Here is a 24,354-nt window from a genome sequence, read left to right as displayed (position 1 = left end):
TTAGCACTAGGTGTTTAAGTGTGGTGGCTCACAGTATGGAGACTATAGGAGAATTCCATTGCAGCACTGCCCTGTGTATACAGTTCATATCAAAAGTCTATACACTATTTCAATTTTTACTTCTACTTAGATATAGCAACCAGCAAAATTAACTTTAAAAACAGAACTAGTAAAGTTAATGTGTTATAAATGGAAAACTAAAACAGCTTGGTTGCTTAAGTATACACACCCTTCAATTAAAACACAGGTGAAGTTTGTCCATATAACACACAGGGAGGTTGCCAGCACAACTCCATAGCAGCCTTCTCCAAAACAACTGAAGTCAGTGGGGACCAGTTCTTCAGAGTTCCAAAAAGACCTACAGTATATTTACACCAACTCTAAAGAACTGGTCCCCATTGACTTCAGTTGTTTTGGAGAAGGCTGCTACCAAGTTGTGCTGGCAACCTCCCTGTGTGTTATATGGACTAACAAATTTCACCTGTGTTTCATTTGGCATGAGGGTGAGTAGATGATGACAGGATTTTCATTTTTGGGTGAACTATTCCTTTAACACATCTGGATTTAGGTATTTTCTCCCATTTGTCTTTGCCTAAGATTAATCAGCTTGTTATTCACTAAATCAGTGTTAGATATGAATAAGAGTAGGTGACTGACTCATTTATAGCTACGTTAGTCCCTACTGACACAAGAATATAAAATGTTGGTGTCTTGGCTCTTTGTAACACAACAGATGCTGTCGTGTTCTTGTTCACTGTGTCAGTGCAGCTTGTGCGTACAGTGCTGAGGATAGTAATTAAGTCTTCAATCCAGACATTTTCCCACATGGCTTTGGGAGACTGACAGTGTTTAAGATGGACACCAAGCATGTTAGGAGTGCTTTATTTGAACTCTGTACCATTCCTCATTGAGTTCAGTTTGTCCAGGCCGAGAGCAATGTCATTTGAACTCAGGTGGCGCCAAATAACAGCACCGAGACACCTGAAAATGCGAGTCTCAGTCCTCTAACAAGAGAACTGCAGTGTGGTTCGTTCAAATTCAGTTCTTGCAATTCAATTTCAGTTCACTGAGACACACATCCTGGTCGTTGAGGAAGAGCAATTGAGTGCAGAATTCAATACAATAGCTATAACGTTAACATCAGTTAAACAGTCAAAAGATCGTTAAAATATATGGTAAACTGATATTACCTTGTTTGACAGCCCAGTCCGAGCCTCAAGAAACGTTCTTCAACGTGTATCAAGTCCATGGATCAATGGGAGTGAAGGAAATGGTCAAAAACATACAGTCGGTGCTGATTGGCCGAAAAGGAGTTCCGTGAATCTGCACTCGATTGCTCTTCCTCAACGACCAGGATGTGTGTCTCAGTAAACTGAAATTGAATTGCGAGAAAGAACTGAATTTGAATTACGAGAACTGAATTTGAATTGTGAGAACTGAATACAGTTTCAGAGCAAATGAATTCAATTTCATAATATTACATTCAGTTTCAAGTTTATTGGAATTCAGTTTCAAACTAATAAATTCAATTTCAAATTATGCTATTCAGATTCAGTTTTTCAATGCAATTATTCAAGTTAAACAATATAAATTCAAATTATGTGATTCAAATTCAGTTTTTTAACGCAATTATTCAAGTTGAGCAAATTCAAATATAAATAATTCAATTTCAGTTTCTAGTGACACATATTTCTGCCCATAATGAGAACGTAATCGTACCAACTAAAGGAAATGACCCCAAAACACAAGGACTCATGGGAAGGCAAACCAAATGTGATTAATTAAATCTTAACACAATTACAAACCTCAATAATAAAGGGTGTGCACAGTTACACAACAAAAGTGTTTAGTTTTCCATTATGAGTAGATTGTTAGAAATGAGTAGTGGGGAAAATGCGGAAGGAAAGAGCTGTGGTCTGCATCTCATTTTAAGACATTTTGCTGTGGTTACCATCTGTATCACTGTAGAGAACAGAACAGCTGATTGGGAATCACTCATGCCAGACTGTAGTACTGTTGGCTGAAGGCACAGCCCAAGTTGTTCCATTATTCACATTGCTGCTTTCACTGTTTCAATCACCAGGCTTTGTCTTTGGAAAGCACTTAACTGTATGTCTGTGACTGTAGTTACTGTTCAAGTAATGGAGTATTAAGCTTACAAAGTCTTGTATGTGTTTACAAGTGGGACAGAATTAATATGAATAATTAATGAGAGTGGTTGATTATTAACAGTGCCACAGACTTGTTACATTCCAGAGAGAGAGAAACAGACTTTGAAGGATTGACTGACTGATTGATTGATAGCACTTTCCTTGACTCCATTGCCCACATGCTTTGCATTGTGTGTATACAGTCTATGTGGGTTAATGTGCAATAGAATTATATTAAGATGAGGCAATATTGTTACAAAGAAAGTTTATTTTGTTTGTAATTGTGTGAATTAGGGGCAGGAATTATTTTCTGCCATTAGACATCACTGAAGTTTTAGCTACCTGAACAGATCACTATAGTTACTATAAAGGAATGCACAGAGTTTTTGGTAGGTTGTCCCGATAGCAGGCTCCATGCGAACGAGCCTGCTATCACTGAACATAGTGTATGCTAAGGTTTTAGCCAACAAGTCCTCCAACCCATACGACCACATAGGTCGTTTGTTCCTATACGACCCACAGGAGTGTTTCCAACGTGATCTCACAAAAATACGTGAAATGAACACGACCTCGACGAATTTGAAAATGTTCCTCCGCCACAAATTGAACTTTGGTTAAATTTAGGCAAGTAAAACAAGTTTGGTTAAGGTTAGGGTTAAGGTTATGGTAAAGTTTAGACAAATAAAACAACTTGGGTTATAGTTGTGGTTAGGCAACTAAAACAACTTGGTTATGGTTAGGAAAATGGTTTGGTCATGGTTAAATTAAAAAAACGCAGACCAACGTAGCACATTGTCGTTATTTACATGACTGCTAGAGGTCGCTTAACTTTAAAACGTAACTATAGGTCGTAATAAGCTGCTTGCACAAACGACCTATGGGGTCGTTTTTTGGGGGAGGACAGGCTCATTTTAGCATGCATGAAGCCTGCTATCGCTGAACATAGGGTATGCTAAACTTAAGTGTTAGCATGGAACCTGCTATCACTCAACATAGTGTATGCTAAAGTGTTAGCATGCTATCACTGAACATAGTGTATGCTAAACTTAAGTGTTAGCATGGAACCTGCTATCACTCAACATAGTGTATGCTAAAGTGTTAGCATGCTATCACTGAACATAGTGTATGCTAAACTTAAGTGTTAGCATGGAACCTGCTATAACCAACATAGTGTATGCTAAAGTGTTAGCATGGAGCCTACTATCACTCAACATAGTGTACAAGGATGATTTTGGTGTCTATGTTCTCATCACTTTATGGCTACCGGGACAATCTACCAAGCAGGTGTATTCCTTTAACAGTTCGCCTACAACAACTGATAGACAGATAACAGGCATGGTGTTTGTGTATTTCATTGTCAGGTGTTGCACAGCACACTAGTCATTTCACTTTACTGCAAGACAGTGTATTTACTTGAATATCGTTTTCCTGTGTCTACATTTTGGTTTCTTCTGTAAAACATGACTTCATTTAAGTCCGTGTGCTATGTGTGATAAACTTGTGATCAAATGGTATCAAATGTGTTTGACATCTAAACAGAAAACCTCACACTTCCTATTATGTGCAACAATCATGATGCTACTTTAAGAATTTTTTTTTTTTAACTCAGAATGAACCAAAGTTTCATTTCATTGCAGTGTTAACAGTCATGAATTTGAAAGTGTGGTCACATCCCTTGGTGCTTTCACACTCGTATGACCACATATTCCCATTGACTGTCAATGGGACACTCTGCTATCAGTTGAAATAGACTGAACTGGTTCACAGAGATGACAGAAGTGTATTTTGTCTTGTGCTGCGTTTTCCTTTTAAAACCAAATATCAGTATTCTAAATTCCTTCTGTATGAGTTTTGACAAGTTTAAGACTTTCTATCTCTAAATTATATTTGATCCATTATGAAAAAGTATTATAACAGTTACTAAACCTTTATAGGCCATTATAGAATCCACTCTGCTTCCTATGTTTCTCAGTATAAGAGCAACTTTATTTACCTTAAAAAGTAACTAAAAAAGAAAACTAATTACATTCTAATTTACATACATACCGTAACTTACCACATTATGGAGGACCACAAGTGTCACGGAAATAGTAATAAAGCATTTAATTAATTAATAATAACTAATTGTACAATAGAAATAGGCATTCATAAATTTGTTTATAAATTAATTTATTAGTCTATAGACTAAATTACAAAGTAATTCATTATTTGATATTTTAATGGGCAATAAAAAGAGGAATTATAAAAAGAATTTACAAATGAAATATTAATCCATCAATAAATAGTTCAAATTAAAAAGGAATTTACCAAAACAACCATAAAACCGTCAATAAGTACATCATTTAAAAATACATTAATGAATTCATAAATAAATAATGGAATTTAAAAATCTATTTGAAAATGCAGTTTAAAAAAATAGAAAGAGAAATAAATAACTGGATTCACAAATTGAACTAAGAATACAGATTTTAATCAGGCATTTAAAAGGTCAATTTCCTTTCCCATTTGCATTTCCATTTCCCCGCTGCTTTTCCTTTTCCTATTAGCTAATTTGTAAATAAATTTATTAATGCCTATTTTTATTGTACAATTAGTTATTAATTAATGAAATGCTTTATTACTATTTCCGTGACACTTGTGGTCCTCCATACCACATTGAGAGAGGAAACATATTTGAAATAGGCCTCAGCCTGCATCTTGTCCTACACTGAACACCAACATCCACCATCATCCTGGCACTTAAACTGTTTTAAAACAGCTTTTGGTGAGTTATTTGGTGTATTTTTGTTATTCCTGTGGATAACTGGCCAAATGTAGACAATGTGCCATCACGTCCAGATATTTCCATTTTTTTTTCAGCCATCTGAAACATCAGTGGTAAACATCAGGTTTTGATGTCAGTCCCTCAGAATCAAAGAGCGAGGGCTTCTTTCTAGAGCCGCCATTTTGCTTCTTGAAATATCCCCTGTGCCTTTCTCAGTAAAATCTTAGTAATAAGACCAACTTTGTTTCATTCAATGCCAACAGACAAAGATTGAAAGTCTCAAGTCAAGTCTCAAGTCTAAATGTAGATTACCAAGTCAAGTCCATGTCATTAATGTCAAGTCTCAAGTCTAAATGTAGATTAAGTAGAGTCCAGTATCAATTTAATATCTTAAAGAAAACTAAATATCTAGGACTTTTCACTGCAATATGGTTTTAATTGGATAAAAACTTGGTAAGAGCATCATGAGTTTGATTTCTAGGATCAGTTTCAACTTCAATTCAATCATTCCATACAAATTCAGAAAACAGAATTTAAATTCAGTCGTCTGCTGGAACAAATCTCATCACTTTCAATCTAAGTCATTTACACAAACACAAGATCTCAAGTCAAGACTTTAGAAACCTTTTCAAGTCATCAAAGTACAAGTCAGAGTCAAGTCCCAAGTCACCAGAACCCAAGTCAAGTCCAGTCTCAAACAATTAAAACTCACTCACTGTGACTCATGTGACTGGAGTCCCCACCTTAGCAGAGTCCATTTTTTTCTAAAGTTTGAGCAGCAAAAAAAACATGGAATCCAATCTCTTCCGATGGGAACGAAGCCACATGACTAGCTTGTTGAACAGAAAACCCATCGTTACTATGACGACCAATGTGACAGTAAATGAGTACACTGTTCAAACACACAAATCCAATCTGCTCACTTGTAAATCACAATGCTTGACAGTCAGCCTTACAGATCAGATTTGAAAAACAAATACCTGCTATCTGAATATATTGTTAGTCTAAATGCTGTTTCAGAGGCTTTTCCACCCTGACAACAATACAATTCTGGGGGAAATACTTTTTTTAATTTAATTTTGTTTTTGTTTTTATATTGAATATTGGCACTAAATATCGTCTTTCAGAATCTACATGGGTCAAACTCTGGTGCTAGGGTTAGCTGTGGGAAACTGATTCGATGTAATTAGATGGTGAACTGCAGCTGCTCCTCTCATTTTGATTTCTGTCAGTGTGCATGAATTTGTGTGTGTGTGTGTGTGTGTGTGTGTGTTGCACCTGAATGTGTGACGCTTCGTTTGACTGACAAGAGTGTTAATAAGGGGAAGAAATAAACCGCCATGTTGTTGCTGCGGAGAAGAGACTCTGCCGCTATGCTGACGTCAGATGACACTGTGTGTGTGTGTGTGTGTTGGGGGGTGGGGGTGAGGGTGGGGGCAGTCGGACAGAAGCTTGTGGCCTTTACAGCGCGTCACCATCTCTCTCACACACACACACACACACACACAAAATAACACTCCAGATGCCTCGTACGCATTTGCAAATAGATCTACACATTTCTGTTCCAACTTGGATTTATAGCACTACTCTCCCCCACCCAAACAGCATTGCTATTTCCTACTGTCATCAATATTCAATGCGGCCCTCATTCCCAGTCACGTCACTTTTGTTCCCACCCCAGAAACCCTGCATGCCACTGGGGATCTGCAGGTTTCAGAGAGCCAAATGTAAGACCTTTTTAACGCTACCTGGAACTGAATTCAAGACTAATTTCAAAACCACAATAAAGAAACAAAGCCTAGAACACAGCTAATAAAAGTTGTGAATCTATAAATGGGCAGAATAAGAAAAAGGACACCAGGAAATTAATTGTTAAGGGACATGAAGTCCACCCATTTATCTTTCCCCTGTCTGGAATACACCTCTCAAAATTCTATGATATTCCAGGATCATTTGGAATTTTTTTTTTTACCAAATTGTCCTGCTTCCCATGTCAAAACCCTGAATAACACTGCAACAGCAGGCAGTTATTCTTATCCTGGGTGGATGCTGCAGGGATAGGAGCAGCACGACCTGTTGTGTAACTGTCCTGGCAGTGCAGCGGCATCATGAGTGGCACGCAGATGGTCGGGTTATCCCACAGCGCCACCCGGTGGTGACACTCAGTCACTGTTGTAAGGAACCCGCTTCATCAATGCTTTTTCCCCCCTTTTACTTGGATATAGTAACCAGCAAAGTAAAGTTAAAAAGTAGTTAAGTTAATGTGTTAAAAATGGATCAGTATCTGCCAATTTAACACTCCCAGATTGGAGTCATTCCTATGTTCCCAGGGTCCTATGTTCCCCAATTCTAGGGTTAGGGTTAGGGCTAGGAGAGTTAGGGTTAGAGACCTTCAAAATCAAAGAAAATGATAACCATTGGTTTTGCTGTGTTTATATAGCTGTTTTGAAGCCTTGTTCCAATAAAAAAAAAAAAAGGATAACATTTATGAAATATTTTAACTTGAAACGAGTCAAATTTGACCCGAACAGAATAGGAGGGTTAATGTGTGTTAACAGAATATTGAACTGGGGAACATAGGACCCTGAGAACATAGGACCCTGGGAACATAGGACCCTAGGAACATAGGACTTTGGGAACTTAGGACCCTGAGAACATAGGACCCTGGGAACATAGGACCCTAGGAACATAGAACCCTGAGAACATAGGACCCTGGGAACTTAGGACCCTGGGAACATAGGACCCTGGTAACATAGGACCCTGGGAACATAGGACCCTGAGAACATAGGACCCTGGGAACGTAGGACCCTGGGAACATAGGACCCTGGGAACATAGATACGCTCCCTCTGGATTTAGGAATTTTCTCCCATTTGTCTTTGCAGAAGAGTTCAAGCTCAGTCGAACAGCAGTGGAACCTCCTGTTCAACTCCTCTTCAGGTCGGTCCACAGGGTTTCTATAGGACCGAGGACACTGATCTTCCTTTTTTTTTGGATCAGTGTCATGTTGAAAGATCAAATTCCTCTTTGCCTTGAGCTTTTTTGCAGGTGGAGTAGATTTTTCCTCAAAATACCTTGGTATCTGGTGGTATTCATTTCCCCTCTATCCTGCCCGTCCAGAACCATAGAATGCGATTAAGTAAATCTTAACAATTACAAGTAAGCATTTTTAGTATATAGTCAGAAGTTTCCTTTTGTTTTTACCTACATTTCCTATAGCCAAATAATTTCACGAGTCATCTAGCCCAGTGGTTCTCAACGTGGGGTCCGGGGACCACCAGGGGTCCTTGAGGGGGTTCCAGGGGGTCCCCAGCAAATTGATGAATTGTTGAACTTCAGCATTATTTAATTTACAACACAGTAAGAGAATGTAGAAGAATGACTGTTTTGATCATAGTTTCACTGTTTCACTGTTATCTCTCTACCTACAATACAGATAGTCATGGAATTCTGGACAAAATCATATCTAACAATAAATATATTCTCAGATTTGGGTCTGAGAAACAAAATCTCATCAAATGGGGGTCCGTGGCTCTAATGTGTGCAAAATTAGGGTCCTTGATATGAAAAAGGTTGAGAGTCACTGGTCTAGCCTGTCAAATCAATAAATACAATCCCCAGCCAATACAAGCACTTATTAATTTATTTACACAATTTTAAAATACACAAATACAGTGGCATTACAAATGAGGGACAAAAGTCTTAAAAGGTGTGTGAGGGGTGGGTGGGTGGTTGAGACGAGACTTCCCATGAATCCAAAGAGAGAGATGCATCGTGGGACGTCGGCAAACCATCTCCACCGCGCAGTTAAAACAAAACAAAAAAAATCGACCGGGAGATTTAAAAAAAAAAAAAAAAAAAAAAACAACAACGAAAAAGAAAAGTGAGGGTGAAATCGGACATGAAAAGATTGAAGAAACGACAATAAATTAGCCCATGTAAAAGTGTACTTGCATTCACCGTAACCATCATCAGTGAGACAAACGAGTTCATTTTTTTTTTTTTTTCCGTCTTTGAGCCCACGGGTGAAGGATCGAAAAAAAAAAAAAACTAGCCGAGCGGGGAAGCTACGACGGAGTGACGCGTTCCCGATCTCTCCGTACGCTATCGCCCTACAACCGTACAGCGGCTCGTGCAGACGGAGTAGGCACATCCTACACACACGAGAACAGAAGAAACGTGGTTTGTTTTTTTTGTGTTTTTTTTGTTTTTGTTTCCAAAAGTCACCACTACAACCCCCTTTTTCCTTAACGACTACAGAAAAAAGGGCCTACAGCACTTTGCCACCAGTCTACCACACCGAATGAGAAGCTTCTACTCGTAAAGGTTTCGCGGGAATTCGTCGAGTCGGGAGGGACGCTGGCTGGCTGGAGGCGCGGAACCTCGTAGCACCGGGGGGGGGGGGGGGTCGATGCGTCCTTAGCATCGCGATCGCACTCAAAAATTCCACGTTAAAATGGGCGAAATTGTGCCTCAAGTTAAAGCGTAGCGTCCGTTTTCTACCTGGGCTCTATTTTCAAAACGGTTTTCCATCATACTAGGGACGGGACGATATATTGAAATTCAATATAGCGCGATACGAAAGATGTGACGATACGCATCGTGGGGCAGAAACATGAATCGCGATATTAGCTCCATTTTATTCTGCTGTAGTAATCACAAATGAGATGACTTGCCCATCACAATTTCACAAACTCTCCATCCAAATTATCTTATTACCTCCGCCAAGGAGGTTATGTTTTTGGTGCCGTTTGTCTGTTAGCAGGATTATGGAAAAACTACTGGGCTGATTTTCACGAAACTTCGTGGAAAGGTGTAGCATGGGCCAAGGAAGAACCCATTCAATTTTGGAGCAGATCCGGATCTGACTCATGAAATTTGCATATTATAGCAGATTGGACTATTGGCCTTGGCGGAGGTCTGCGCTCTCCGAGTGCCCTTCTAGTTTGTTTGTCTGTCTGTCAGCAGGATTACGGAAAAACTACCGGCCCGATTTTCATGAAACTTGGTGGAAGGGTGTAGCATGGGCCAAGGAAGAACCCATTACATTTTGGAGCGGATCCGGATCCGACTCACGAACAAGCAATAATAGCACGAACCTTGGCGGAGTTCTACGCTCTCCGAGTTCCCTTCTAGTTTGCACTTTGTAATGGCATTTTGTTGTTTACATTCCAGCAAGCCAATGCCATCGCTTGCAAAAACAAACAGAATTCTGCACAGTGAGACTTTGCTGTCGTTGAACTTCTATTCATTACATCGCATCGTGGTTGTATCGAACGGCAAACCCCATATCGCGTATCGAATCGTATCGCGAGATAACCGCACCGTCCCGTCCCTACATCATACTGATGGAATCTGACAAAAATCTCTTTCTCCCTCATCTTTCTTGCTCTCCAGTAGTGTTATAGGGCCGACGGACTCTCCAAAAACCCGACTCCGTAAGCAGCCAAAGCACGTCTTGTCCGACAACGCCGACGCTCGCCCTGGAATGAAACATGTCAGGAAAAAAAGTGACGTGAATGAAACCGATCTAAGGTCATGCTTTTCTCTGACGGCGACAGCTTCCTCGGCTGTTGCTTTAGCACTTCATCGCTGCGGGTGCTCGTGTGCATGCACCGCCGTGTAAAGCGGTGCAAAATAAATAGTGAAAGTTGTCAGGTCGTGAATGAAGTGAAAAGTACGTTTAAGAAGACGTGCTTTGGGCGCTTTTGGACGGAGATTGACGAGAGTTGGCGAGATTTCGGTCAGGATCGATCGCTGCGATGGAAAACGAAGGGAAATCGGGGTCCGGGTAGAAAACGGCCAAAGTTCTGCTTTTAAAAAACAGAAGCTGACTGATTCCAAACAATTCAAGCTGCGTCTAGGCATCAAAATGGAAGCAGAGGGACAGGATGCTTTCCAGCGCAAAGGAGTTTCTGAACTTCGAAAGCGTCCTCCACGAGTCCCATCGTCCCCCTTAGAGCTTCCGGAAACCTAAGGCAGACCTACAACCTCATTTCACACAGAAACCCACAAACACACACATAAAAAAAAAAAAAAAAAAATCACATCACTAAGCACTGGAAAAAAAAAAGAAGAAGAAAAGAAGTGTCCCATCCGTAACAACGCGGACAGATCTACATCACAGGCGTGTCATCGTTTCATTCACAGCTTTCGCACTACAGTCGCGACCCGAAGACAGGAGACGGGACGTTGTGTTTTGAAATTCCGGGTTTCCAAAAAAAAAAACACACCTCCTCGCTGACAAATCTGCCTTGGAAAATAGAACATTAAAAAGACGGGACGCCTTGTTGTCCCGTTTTAAAAAAAATCGACAAGAGCGGGGGTGGGGAAGTCCTCGCTGGAAATTTAAACCACAAACACAACTTGAAAGAAAAAAAAAACAAAACCGCCCCATACAAATGTTGACTTGTGGGACTTCAGGAGTCTTTCAGGACACAAAATGGAAGTCTAGACACTGTCCTGTTGCGCTGCCACGACGGACCGCGTGTCTTCTTGCCGTCATCGTTTTCCTTTATTTAAAACAATAAAAATAAAAAAACAATAAAAAAAAAAAATCCCACCCAGTGTGTCTTGACGTTCTCCGTTTTAAAACCCGGGCAGCCTGCGAATCAGGCCGATGGAGCTGGTATGAAGGGATCTTGAATCTGCTAAAGGACAAAAACAAGTAAAAACAGAAGAGAGAAAAAAAAACAAAAAAAACCCAATTAAGACGCCAGAGAAAAGTGACTCCATGGCTTCGTCAACACCGGGGGGGGGGGGGGGAGGAGAGCGCTTTTCAAAGTCCTCCGTGGCGGCAGAGGGTCGGCTGTGGCTCTTGACTGTGCCGAGGTGGTTAAGGCAACCGTACACCCCCCCCACCCCTCCATCACACACACACACATACACTTTCCCTTCATCCCCTCGCCGCCTCGTTCCTCTGTTCCTCCGTCAAGTGGACAAGAGCACGACCGAACTCTTGCGTAGTGGTTGTTGTAGTCGTTTCAGAGTCCTGTGTGTGTGTGCGTGTGTGTGTGTGTGTGTGTGAGTGAGTGTGTGTTGTGTGCTGCTGCAGGCCGTGTGTGTGTTGAGGCCTCCATGGTGCCGGGTGAGGGAGGGGGGGGGGGGGGGGGTCGGATGGGAAGGTTTCACCGAGGGGCGGCGGACTGGAGGCCGCTGGGTGTGACCCGGGATAGAGCCTGAGAGAGAGAGAGAAAGAGAGAAAGAGAGAGAGAAAGAGTTAGAAAACGTGCACACACACACACACACACACACACACGCTCTTTCTTTCAGCTGCTACACATGGACAGGCAGGCCACCTCATAACAATGCCAATAACCATAGGGATTCATTTCTATGCATAAGTCACCGTCCCAGCCATGCATGGTTATGAATGCAAATAAGATTTAAATTATTCAGGGAGGGATTTGGGTTATTCATGAGCTGGGCTCTAATCGGGAGGGGGGGGGGGCATCGGTACAGATTGTCTGGGTAGACAAAACAAAAGATGACTGTGATTGAGTATGAACTCTGAGGTCTGGGGCATCAAAACACTGAAATACTCTGAGCGGGAAAGGACAGTTCCTCCAGGATTTCTGATGTTTTTTTGGCATTATTTTGCAGCTTTGGTCAAAACAAAAAAAGTGATGCAAAAAAGTACTGTGCTTGGATTCGAGAGATTTCGATGATTTTGGCAGTAAATATTGCAAGTCAAGGAAAAATGGTACTAAAGAGATACAAAAAAAATGACTTTCTCCCATTAAGAAAACTATTTACAATCACTTTCTGTGATAGTGAACATACAGTATACCACAGAACCTACTCATCTTTTTTTAATGAACAGAAAAAAATACTGTGCTTGGAGTCCAGCTTTAATGAACAGACCTCCGACTCCACATCAGCACAGTAAGCACCAAATAAAACCAGTCCATGTGAAAACATTTCATGGTTCTAAACTTGTATAGTTGCATTTAAAAAGAGTCCAATTATGTTTGAGGTAGACCTTTTCTAACCGTGGACTCAGGCCAAACGGGAACTAAAATAATGCAGGTTAAATGAGAAACTTCTTCCATAGAAATTCCTGGAGGAGCTGGCTGCAATGTGTTCTTTGGCCCCTGGGGGGAGCACTAGGCCTATCAGAGAGGACAGAACAAAGGAACTAATGAACCCACCCACCCATTCACACATCAGTCACATTCAGAGCGAGCATCAGTCATCAGTCCTGCTTCATGTTTCACGTTATAAAACTCAAACATTAACAAACTCAGCTCCCCTATTTAAATCCACACTAACAGTAGTATGGTAGAGCGCACTGTAAACCTATATCCGACATAAGCAAGCAGGCACACACATATTTTTTCTTAATGCACAAATCTCACATTGTGTTTCTCTCTCTGTAAGTTCTGCTTTTACTGATACTGCCGCTGCCATTTTACATCCTGTTAATGCTGGAATACAGACTTCTTTTTAAACATTTTTATTCGTATATTTCTATTTAATATGTTTTGAGTGTTGGTATTGTCTGTTAGTATGTGTATATAACCCTCATTTGCTCTATTCTTGTTTATATTCTCTGTTTTGAATTATTTTACTGCTTATTTTACTTAATGCTAAAGTGTTAGCATGGAGCCCACTATCACTCAACATAGTGTATGCTAAAGCGTTAGCATGGAGCCTACTATCACTCAACATAGTGTATGCTAAAGCGTTAGCATGGAGCCTACTATCACTCAACATCGTGTATGCCTAAGTGTCAGTTATTTTAAAAACTATTCTCCTTTAGACTAACTACAGCATTGCCTCTGTTGAGTGAGTGTGTGTGTGTGTGTGTGTGTGTTACCTGTGAGGACATGCGGGAGTCCTGGCGTCCTGTTAGGTCTGAGGAGGAGATGTTGACGGGCGCTCCGCGATGAAGACGCATGCTCACCTTCCTCTCCCTCTCCATACCTGAGAGAGCGAGACAGGGGTACAGGGAGTCAAATCACTAAGAATAAATATATCTAAAAGCCAAGTGTATGTGGATTGTAGGGTTTTACAATGCCACAGAGCGATAGCAAGGCTTTGCAGTTGCGTCATTAATCTATCAACCACATCTGCCACCATCATCAACCAAGCTAGAAAAAGAGTGATACGTGAAAAACCTTGTTGTGGTGTGACTGTAAATCCATTCACCAATGTGATAAGTAAAAGTGAATAGTGTGATAAGGTGGATTTGTTTCCAAATGTAGGTTACTGTGACACAGTAAACTGTCTTGTCTTTAGCCCTAGTCTCTACTCCAAAACATGAAGAGTTGGAGCTTGAGAAGAGTCAGCTCAGTTAACCTGAACAAACTGTTAGCTAGCTAGCCAGCAAGCTAATTTAGCAAAGCAACAAATGTTTAAACTAGCCACTTCTAACGCTAGCTTTTACTAAATACATTAGCTAGTGTTTAAATATGTTAACAAGACAGTGGTTGGCTGACCAGATACCATGGTTAGCTAGCTAACAAATTTACATTATTGTAACCAGTGGTGGAATGTAACTAAGTGCATTTACTCAAGTACTGTACTTCAGTACAATTTAGAGGTACTTGTACTTTACTTGAGTATTTCCATTTCATGCTACTTTATACTTCCACTCCACTACATTTCAGAGGGAAATATTGTACTTCCACTACATTTATTTGACAGCTTTAGTTACTAGTTACTTTGCAGATTTAGATTATTAATACAAATTATAAATCAACTAATAAATTATGATATGTTTTTATAGATTAAGCTACTTAGCAGTATATAAAGTAATTAAAATTAGCTCCACCTTTACCAGCTGCAACATTAAAGTGATGAACACATTAATGCATCAGTAATTATAGTCCAATAACATGATATATATGATTCTGAAATGGGCCATTCTGCATAATGACTACTTTTACTTTTGCTACTTTCAGTATATTCTGATGCTAATACTTTTGTACTTTGACTTAAGTAAGATTTTGAATGCAGGACTTTAACTTGTAACAAAGTATTTTTACACTGTGGTATTGCTACTTTTACTTAAGTCAAACATCTGAATACTTCTTCCACCACTGATTGTAACACAGAAACAAATCAGATGGAGCAGTGATGAAATGATCAAAAACAGCACAGAAATTAATGATAGCTATTGCGTATAGTTAAGACAAATGAGCTTTAAGTTTAGTAACGCAACAAGCTGTTCTCAGCCATTGTTGCCCAAGAGCTGCGGACCTCCAACATGGCTGCCAGAGGGCTTGTTATGTCACCTGGAAGCCTTCCATTAGGAGGCTTAAGGTGGGGTTGGGAAAGTTACAGTATTTACTTCCCTAACAGTCGGTTGTTTGTCCTTTCTGATCTGTTTACTTGCAGGATCATTGCTGCTATCCTGTAGCCTTAAGTGTTTCTCAGAGTGTGGGGAAAAAAAGACACTACCTATTTGCTTGAGTGACGTCTTACATAAGTAGACTCACACTAGCAGACACAAGCCAACAGAAGCCACATCAGTTCTGTCATCAGCTCCTTTAAGAGCTTAGTTGAAGAACCTTAAACTCATCTACTGTAGGCATTCATGTATAAAAGATTGCTTAAGTTTCCTTTATCTGCAGTTCATTCGTTATTCCCCTTTCGTTAGCGTTGAGTTGTGTTGAATTACCTTTGGGTTTATTCAATCATACGTTCATTCATTCTTAAATATGGCAGTTTGTGAGCATACACAGGTCATGATGTGTGTGCTGACCTGTGTGTGAGGTAGGGGTGAGCGGCGAGGGGGCGGCCACGTCCTGAGCGGCCCTGGCTCTCCCCGAGGCCGAGGCCATGCCCCTCATCCCGGGGTTCCTGCTGTGCCTCAGCCTCTCCTCCCGCTCCCTGCGCTCCCTCTCGGCGTCCTCGGCTGCCCTGTTGGCACCCTGCACACACAGAAAACACCGAAAAATCAGTCCACATAGGAGACGATATATAATCTATTTTTTTGTGTGAACTGAATCCTCTTCCGGGACAAAGCGCACGACGACTTACAAACTTGAGCATGTTCCAGTCGAAGACGTAGTCGTAAGAGAAGCCCTGGCGGTGGAAGAGGTTCCTGAAGAGCTGGCGGAGGTACGAGTAGTCGGGCTTGTCGTCGAACCGCAGCGAGCGGCAGAAGTTCAGGTAGGTGGCGAACTCCGCTGTGGCAGAGGAAGAGGACGAAGAGGAGGGTTCAAACACAGCAGGTCTACACCGGGGCTTGGTAGAGGAATGCTTGAATTTAACTACAAGTAGTATTCCACTAAAAAGTTCTCATCTACACATTTTAAACATCAAAAACTGCAAAAAATCTCCATCTTAACAAGTCATTCAGCTTAATGTTGAGTGCTGAAATCCAAATTTTCTTAAAATGACTGAAAAAATCTGCCACTGGGGTGAGATAATTTCACTTGTTTCTGATGCAAATCAACTTGTTTCAAGAATTTTCTAGAATCGAGCGTCATTTTCTTGAGTAGTGCAGTGATCTGCCTTTTTCCAAGATATTGACACTCAATTTTATAAACTTCTTGAAACAAGTGAACCTGCATTGGAAACAAGTGAAATTATCTCAACCCAGTGGCAGATTTTTTCACTTGTTTTAAGAAAATTTGAATTTTAGGACTCAATAATAGACGAAATAACTTGTTTAGATGTCGAGTTTTTGCATTGTAGCCAGTACCAGAAAGGGTGTTCTTTACTGTGAGTATGGGCAATAGGTATGAGGCGCAGAAGATGCGTGGGGGTTAATATGAATCCTAAATCCTACACATGGTCGGGAACAGTGAGGAATTGTGGACGTACATGGGTAGCCTTTGCAGAGGACCTCAATGGGCGTGGACATCTTCTTCTCGCTGATGCGCTCGTACTTCTGCCTCTTGGTGGCGGCCTTGAGGCCCTGCCAGGGCAGAGAGCCCAGGTTGAAGTACATGAGGACGTAGCCCAGGGACTCCAAGTCGTCCCGTCTGGACTGCTCTGTAGGCCCGCGGAGAGAAGACAAAGACGGGATTAGCAAGCTGCACGGGCCTGAATGATCATTTTATCTGCTGATGGCAAACGTCCAAGATGGGACTGGATTGAAGGCCAATGAAAACACTGACATAAAAGGAAACAAAAAGAGCCGGCCGAGCCCAGCCGATCAGGAGGAGCGCGAGTCTTACCGATGCCCAGATGTGTGTTGATGGAGGCGTAGCGGGCGGTGCCGGTCAGGTTCTTGTTCTCGCGGTAGGGGATGTGCTGGTGCGTGCGGGCGTCGCGGTACTTCTTGGCCAGGCCGAAGTCGATGATGTAGACCAGGTTGCCCTTCTTGCCCAGCCCCATCAGGAAGTTGTCGGGCTTCACGTCTCGGTGGATGAAGTTCTTGGAGTGGATGTACTCAATGCGGCTGATCTAGAGGGGCGGGAGGGGAAGGGCGAGAATGCGAGAAAGAGTTAAACATCAATAGAAGACCATGGTTGGAGACGATTGGTAGCCTCTATCTCACCCCAATGATATTGTTAGTACTAAATGAAGACTACATTTCCCATACACCCCGCTGCCTCATGTCCCCCCTGCCCCTCCTTGGCATCTCCGTCTTTACTGAAGAGGATAATCACGTTAGAAGTGATTTTTCCATCGGCCTTTCACTCCTTCCACCATCTGCCGCTGCCAGAAACTCTGACAGCTTTAGCTCCGTTTGTGCTATAAAGCTATAAAGCCAAATCTGGCCCAGTGGTACACAAAAGGCACTTAAGCTGCCTAATGTCCCCAACACGACCACTTCTGCTAATAACGTCATTAATTAAGCTAATTAATGCATTAATTAGCAAGTATTTCTATGTCAACAGAGTGCCTCGCATCCCTGGGACATCATCACAACACCCTGACCAAGGTTATTATTGTTTTGCATTTTTCATTAGTTTTTATCTTTATTGCGTTTTGACTTTTTGTTTTCAATTTCAGTTTAGTTTTCATTCGTTTTTAAAGCGGGTTTGCTAGTTTAGTTTTTATTTTTTGAAAATGCTTAGTTTTAGTGTAGTTTTTATTAGTTTCAGCGTTAGTTTTAGTGTTTTTTTGTAATATGGGGTATTTGTCAGGGGCGAGACTCAAAAAGGTAAAAAAAAAAAATTTGAAGATAGATTTCATATCCACCCAAAATAGACAAGACTAGACAAAGACAAAAACTAAAGACATTTTCTCTATAATTACAATACAGTTTCAGTTAGTTATCGTTTTTTTGTAAAGCCTCGTTTTTATTTTTATTTCAGCTAATGAAAATTTTTTTCATACCTAGTTTTCGTTATTTCGTTAGTTTTCGTTAACGATAATAACCTTGACCCTGACAACATTGCATATCCAGGTTAAAGCAAAACAAAAAGGAGACATTAGGCTTGGGCCAATATTCGATATTATCGAAGATCGCGATATTTCGTGAACATCGCGATATTTCCCATGATATCGAATATCACTGTGTTCACTCTACTGTCTGTAGAGCCTTGTCACCTGTCACAACAGGTATGACATATCATCATGACATGAAAATATCCCCCCCCCCCGCCCCGCTCTCTCTGTGGGTCTCACCATCTGGTCGGCCAGCAGCAGGACCGTCTTGAGGCTGAACTTGCGCGAGCAGAAGTTGAACAGGTCCTCCAGGCTGGGCCCCAGCAGCTCCATCACCATCACGTTGTAGTCGCCCTCGGCCCCGCACCACTTTATCGTCGGGATGCCCACTGCGCGAGGAGAGAGAGCAACAAAAGAAAGATAAAAAATGGTTAAATGGATCACGGTTGAGAGAAGGGTTCTTGAAAAGTCTGAAAAGTCGTAAATTAAAATGTGTTAAATAGAGTCATTTTCACGTTTTCCCACCATGTTACGCAGGTTAATTTTTATGTTTCATTTTGATGCAACTACAAAATTAGATGGCGATATTGCCAAATTCTTTACATTAGGACTGGACGATAATTCAATATTAACGTTTATCGTCTTTCAGTGGGATTATATTGTGATGATATGGTGATTTTGGGATATCGAGACACACAATTGTGCTGTCTGAACTGATGAGAACAAGCAAATTTTATTTAGAAACTCAGACAAAATGAAGTATGGTAGGAATATTATGTGAAAATTTCAGTTTAGTTTGACATCACACCAAACATTACCATTCGGTTCAATACGATGAACATTAATTTGATTATTTAAGGTGATTTCGCTTATGTGAGCCATATCGTCATATATATCGATATTGAAAAAAATCCTTATGATTATCATGATATTGATTTCAACCATATTGTCCTAACCCTTTACATTCAGTGATATCTGGAGTTGGAAAGTAAGACAAATGAATGTCATGAATTGTGTAGTTTCACCTAAAAATGTGAATGGGACTAGCAGCAGTGTTGGTTTAATTTTCTTACTGCACTTCCAGTTGATCACAGTAATTATGATCCACATGTATGTCCACTCTTAGATTAATACTAATATTAAGCTTTTTTTTTAAACAGATACCATGTGAGATAGAGGGAAAAACCTAGGCCATGTATTGTTCCAATGATCTTCAACAGCTCAACCAATATCTATGACTATCTATGAAGCTAGATACCAGAGAATCAACAGTGATCTGTGGCCCTTCATCAAGACACTCATCAACACTTTCTGGAGCTGCTCCATTGACAGTGAATTGAAAATGATTGGTGGAAATGAGGAATGTTTCAACAGCACATCGAAAATCACACTTTATTTGGAGAACACCACAAAAAACTAGGGGAAGAAAAGGCAGGATAATAGTAATCTGACTGAAAAAAAAAAAAACCAAAACACTAAAATCCTGGTGAAACTGAAAGAACTGGCACAGTTAGAGATCAAGCTGGTGCTCCTCTTGTTCCAAGCGCAAGACAAGATAGCGTCGGAGGAGGAGGAGTATTTTTACACACATGATGAAGGTGACCTTTACTCGTGCAGAGCGGAAGCTGTAGGAGAAAGGAGGGGGGGGGGAGGGGCGAGCGTGTAGAGGGGAGCCCGTCTGATTCAGCTGTGCAGGCAGGAGCCGGAGGGGAGAATCAGCTGATAGTCCAGGTGCAATAGGACGGAAATAGGCCAACTCGTTCCGATTTGTGTAATGGCACCGAAAATTGTTACACATGTACAGTTTGATGTCCCGCACCTTTTCAGAATTGATTACCGATTTCTTTCCTCCATTACCAGCAAATGGGGTTTTCTTGTATTATCTGCTGAACCATGACAGGACTGAAAAAATAGGTCTACAATTCACTGTTTAGGCCAAGGAGTATTCCTTGGCCTAAACAGTGAATTGTAGACCTATTTTTGGAATACAGTCATAAGCTGCGTTCACATGGAGCCTTTTAATCAGAATAGTAGCCCAATCAGAATAAAAACGCCTCATATAAACGCCTCAATCAGAATAATAATCAGGGCTGTTTAACCCTTTCATAATCCGGTCGATGGATAAAATTTCGTCATGTAAACACTCATTCTGATCACTTTCTTTATCTCGCCTCTTTCTGCACACACTCGCGCATTTAACGTTAAGTAACGTCAATTATGTTTCCCTTTTTTTCCTGGAGGATTGGAATGGATGCGCTTGTTCTGAACATGTAAACCGATTTTAGTGCTTTTCCACAAATCCACGTTAGTCGTCCTGCTAGTCGTCTAATGAAGATGGAGGGGTGAGGGAATGAAGGTACGTGTGTGAATGAGAATGAGAGAGAGAGAGCGGGCTTTGAGAGAGGCTAGAAAACCAGACACAAGTTGTGTGTACTCCTCAATTTACTACTATATATATTCACTGTGATGCACTGAAACCACTTCTTCACTACCATTTCTGATGAGCATCCAATAATGAACACTGATCCACTCCATTTGCTGAGTTAAGCAGACTTGGATCATTACTCTGGGGTCACTGAATAAAAATAAAAAATTGAAGATTTTAGTTGCATCATAAGAAATTTACAAGCATGATCTGACCATAACTGGAAATACCCTACTCCAGTTAGAATCTAAAGTGGCATATGTTCTCCGTTTTCCATGGTAACATTTATTTTAGAAGTACACTGCCTGTCAAACCTTTGGGGACACTACATTTTTCTTTATTTTTACTGTTTTCCACATTTTAGAATAACAGTACAGACATCAAAACTATGAAATAACACAAATGGAATTATGCAGTGACCAAAAAAGTGTTAAACAAATCCAAACTATCTTATATTTTAGATTCTTTAAAGTAGCCGCCCTTTGCCTTTATGGAAAGGCAAAAAGGCTTTGGAAAGAAATTCATACATAGGATCAACTTCACTATTTATATTTGCCTAAGAAAGTAATTTCAAGCATTTAAGCAGAAGCCTTTAGATCTAAATGGCTTTAAGATGATGAAAAACATAGAACATTCAATCAGGTGGGTCCCATTTTAGCATGAGGCAAATTATCCGATACAGGCCACTAGCATGCCGCTGAGGAGAAAAAATGGAAAGGCTTGATGGTGCACATTATGCACATACCCTACACACACACACACACACACACACACACACACACTCACTCAGAGGTGTGTTCCGGCAGCAGCCAGCTGGTTTAGTAGTAGCTGGTTGCTGGCTGGCAGGCACAGAGGCCATCTGGCATTTCCTTCTACAGGCAGACAGCCACATAATGCTGCTGCTCAGCACCTAGCGCTGCACACACACACACACACACACACACACTGCATCAGCTATTTATACACACACACACAAATATATCCCCTCAGTCTGGGTCATTCACCGTGCTCCAGTGGATCGTGTCGGGTCGCGGCAAATGTACAAATGCACGTGCGCGCACACACATTTTCACATGCTCAGCAAACACATAGAGGGAAAAAAATTATATTCCTGAGTAGGGCTGAACAATTTATCGAAATTTTATCGAAATCGCAATATGGCCTACTGCATTTTTCAAATCGCAGGAGGCGCAATATTTGTTAAAGGTGAAATGTGTCAAAATAGCATTTTAAAGTAAATATTGTGGTGCTGCAGAGATGTCCTGGCCTACACATCATATTCTACAGACTTAAGAAAACATCTTTGTTTGGTACAGATCCCCCGCAAAAATCACACCGTAATCATTTTAATCCGTTTTTCAATGAGAATGAGAATAACGATGTAAAAAATGATCATTCCCTCTAATATCGCAAATCATATCTCAGTTGCAATATCAATGAGAACGGAAACAAGATTTTCTCTCTCTCTTCATCTCTCTCTCTGTGTGGTTTGCTGTATGTGTGTGTGTGTGTGTGTGTGTGTAGGGATATGTTGTAGCTTCATTCAAACTCAAAACATCATAGTCCATTATCGGTGTTTTGAGCCTGCATAATCCTTCACAGGCACTGAAAACCTGTGTGATGCAAAGCGAGGAAATATTAGCAAATCTGTGGAAAAAAATCCTGCTGGCGTCTTTTCAATGTGTGATGCTGCGTGATCCTCAGTCTGAACAGAATCTGAAAATGTGAGCAGCTCTAGGACTAAAAACCTCAAGCCCAAGCCTAGTAACATTACGGATCAGCATCAATCCAGTGTCTGTAGTCTTTGATTTGGACTTTCTCCAGCTCCACCGGACACAGTGATAATGTCGGTCTATATTTTAACTTTTTTTTTGGTCCGAAGATATGTCGAGTCTGCTTATAAAGCGTCTTCCGTCCCAAGTAAATGAATAAAAAAAAAAATTAAATACATTCTTAAAGTAAATTTAGTAGAGTTAATAAAGTAAATTAAATCTGGCCCTTTTAATCTCTAGTGCGCTGGTGACTGTGTGTGCTTTGAGGACAAAGTGCAGGCCAAGCCGGCACACTGCTGTTACTCAGCTAATTAAAGCACGGCCCCTCTGCTCAGTGCAGATCAATAGTGCACGACACACACACACACACACACACACACACACACACACACACACAGCAGACTCAGACATCCACCAGGGGATGTGATTCCTAAGTAGAGAAGTGGATTAAGAGGGGTGTGTCAGGGTGGTGTGTCAGGGTGTGTATGTGTTAAGTACAGCAGAGTGTGTTAACAATCGACGGTAGAGTGTGTGTGTGCATTAACGCAGTGATTCTCAACCTTTTTCACATCAAGGACCACTAGTTTAGTCCACTTCAGGGCCACGGACCCCCGTTTGATGAGATTTGTCTCTCGGACCCAAATCTGAGAATATTTGTATTGTTAGATATGATTTTGTCCAGAATCCCATGATTATCTGTATTGTAGGTAGAGAGATAGTCATTCTTCTACATTCTCTGATTGTAAATAAAATAATGGTGAAATCTAACAATTCATCAATTTGCTGGGGACCCCTTGTAACCCCCTCAAGGACCCCTGGTGGTCCCCGGACCCCACATTGAGAACCACTTAACGACAGCAAAGAGAGTATGTGTGTGTTAATTACAGCTGGGGGGGTAACTACTAAGCGTGGGCCGATATTCAATAATATTGAATATCGCGATATTTTGTGAATATCACGATATTTTCCGCTGTATCGAATATGTATGGAAATGTATGGTATTGACAGTCTGTAACATCCAGCAGAAAAAAAAGCTAATAATTGTTGGTGAATACATTTCAAACAAATGATTTTGAACAATTCTATATGATAATGAAGTATAAAATGTTATACTTCCTCTCATAACTAACTAGGGCTGGGCGATAATTCAATATTATTGTTTATCGTCTTTCAGTGGAATCATATCGTGATGATATGAAGATATTTTAATATCGTGACACACATTTCTGCTGTCTGAATTGATGATGACAAGCAAATTTTACTTAAAAACTCTCATAAAATGAATATAGTAGGAATATTATTTGAATATTTCTGTTTTGTGTGACATCACACCTAACATTACCATTCGGTTCAATGAGATGAACATTAATTTGATTATTTAACATTTTTGCATACATGAACCATATCGTGATATATATCGATAAAGAAAAATCCTTATGATTATCGTGATATTGATTTCAACCATATCGCCCAGCCCTATAACTAACTGATAGAAGCTTTTCTGTAAATGTAACCAGCAGTAACATGAAAAAAAACAAAACAATAATGGAAATTCATAAGGGCGGTAAGTCTCTATTCCTCCGTCTTGCCAATACATTAATGGGATGTTGTGATGGTTGTCAGCTTTGCTTTGCCAAAAATCCAGATTGGGTGCTACCACCTCTTGCCGAGAGTCATCTAGTGAACACTTACGGTGATTATGGTGCTTTTAACAGGGTTCCTACACATTTTCAATTAAAAAATCCCATACTTTTTCCAGACCTTGATTTGTTTTGAAGGTTTTGTCTGGTGTTCAATATGATTTACGCAGATAGACATCTTGCCCCTGCTAACTAGGTCATATCACTGTATAGATGAAGATTGTTCTTCACAGTGACAAAGATCACAATATGTGAGATGATTGGCAGGGTTCCTACACGCTTTCCATTTTAAAATTCCATATTTTTCCCAGACCC

At 40.7% G+C, this 24,354-nt stretch overlaps 1 protein-coding gene across 1 annotated transcript in view; it reads right to left on the bottom strand.

Moving 5' to 3' along the window:
* Nucleotides 1-12,039: 12,039 nt before the first annotated feature.
* The window catches only part of csnk1da (casein kinase 1, delta a), a 28,094-nt gene continuing 15,779 nt past the window's right edge, over nt 12,040-24,354 (bottom strand). Inside the window, exons 3-9 of the mRNA XM_071540911.1 lie at nt 18,443-18,591; nt 17,044-17,272; nt 16,688-16,858; nt 15,899-16,047; nt 15,621-15,789; nt 13,731-13,837; nt 12,040-12,090 (exon numbers count right to left, since the gene is read on the bottom strand). Coding sequence (XP_071397012.1) covers nt 12,040-12,090; nt 13,731-13,837; nt 15,621-15,789; nt 15,899-16,047; nt 16,688-16,858; nt 17,044-17,272; nt 18,443-18,591 — 1,025 coding nt within the window. The remainder of the gene's footprint in view (nt 12,091-13,730; nt 13,838-15,620; nt 15,790-15,898; nt 16,048-16,687; nt 16,859-17,043; nt 17,273-18,442; nt 18,592-24,354) is intronic.

The sequence above is a fragment of the Centroberyx affinis genome, unplaced genomic scaffold, assembly GCF_046629955.1.
Source record: "Centroberyx affinis isolate AG114_WGS23_722 - 3 ecotype Tasmania unplaced genomic scaffold, CSIRO-AGI_Caff_v1 ptg003745l_1, whole genome shotgun sequence".
Classification (NCBI taxonomy): Eukaryota; Metazoa; Chordata; class Actinopteri; order Beryciformes; family Berycidae; genus Centroberyx; species Centroberyx affinis.
Note: the sequence above shows the minus strand (reverse complement) of the source record. Positions and strands in the feature narration are given on the sequence as shown.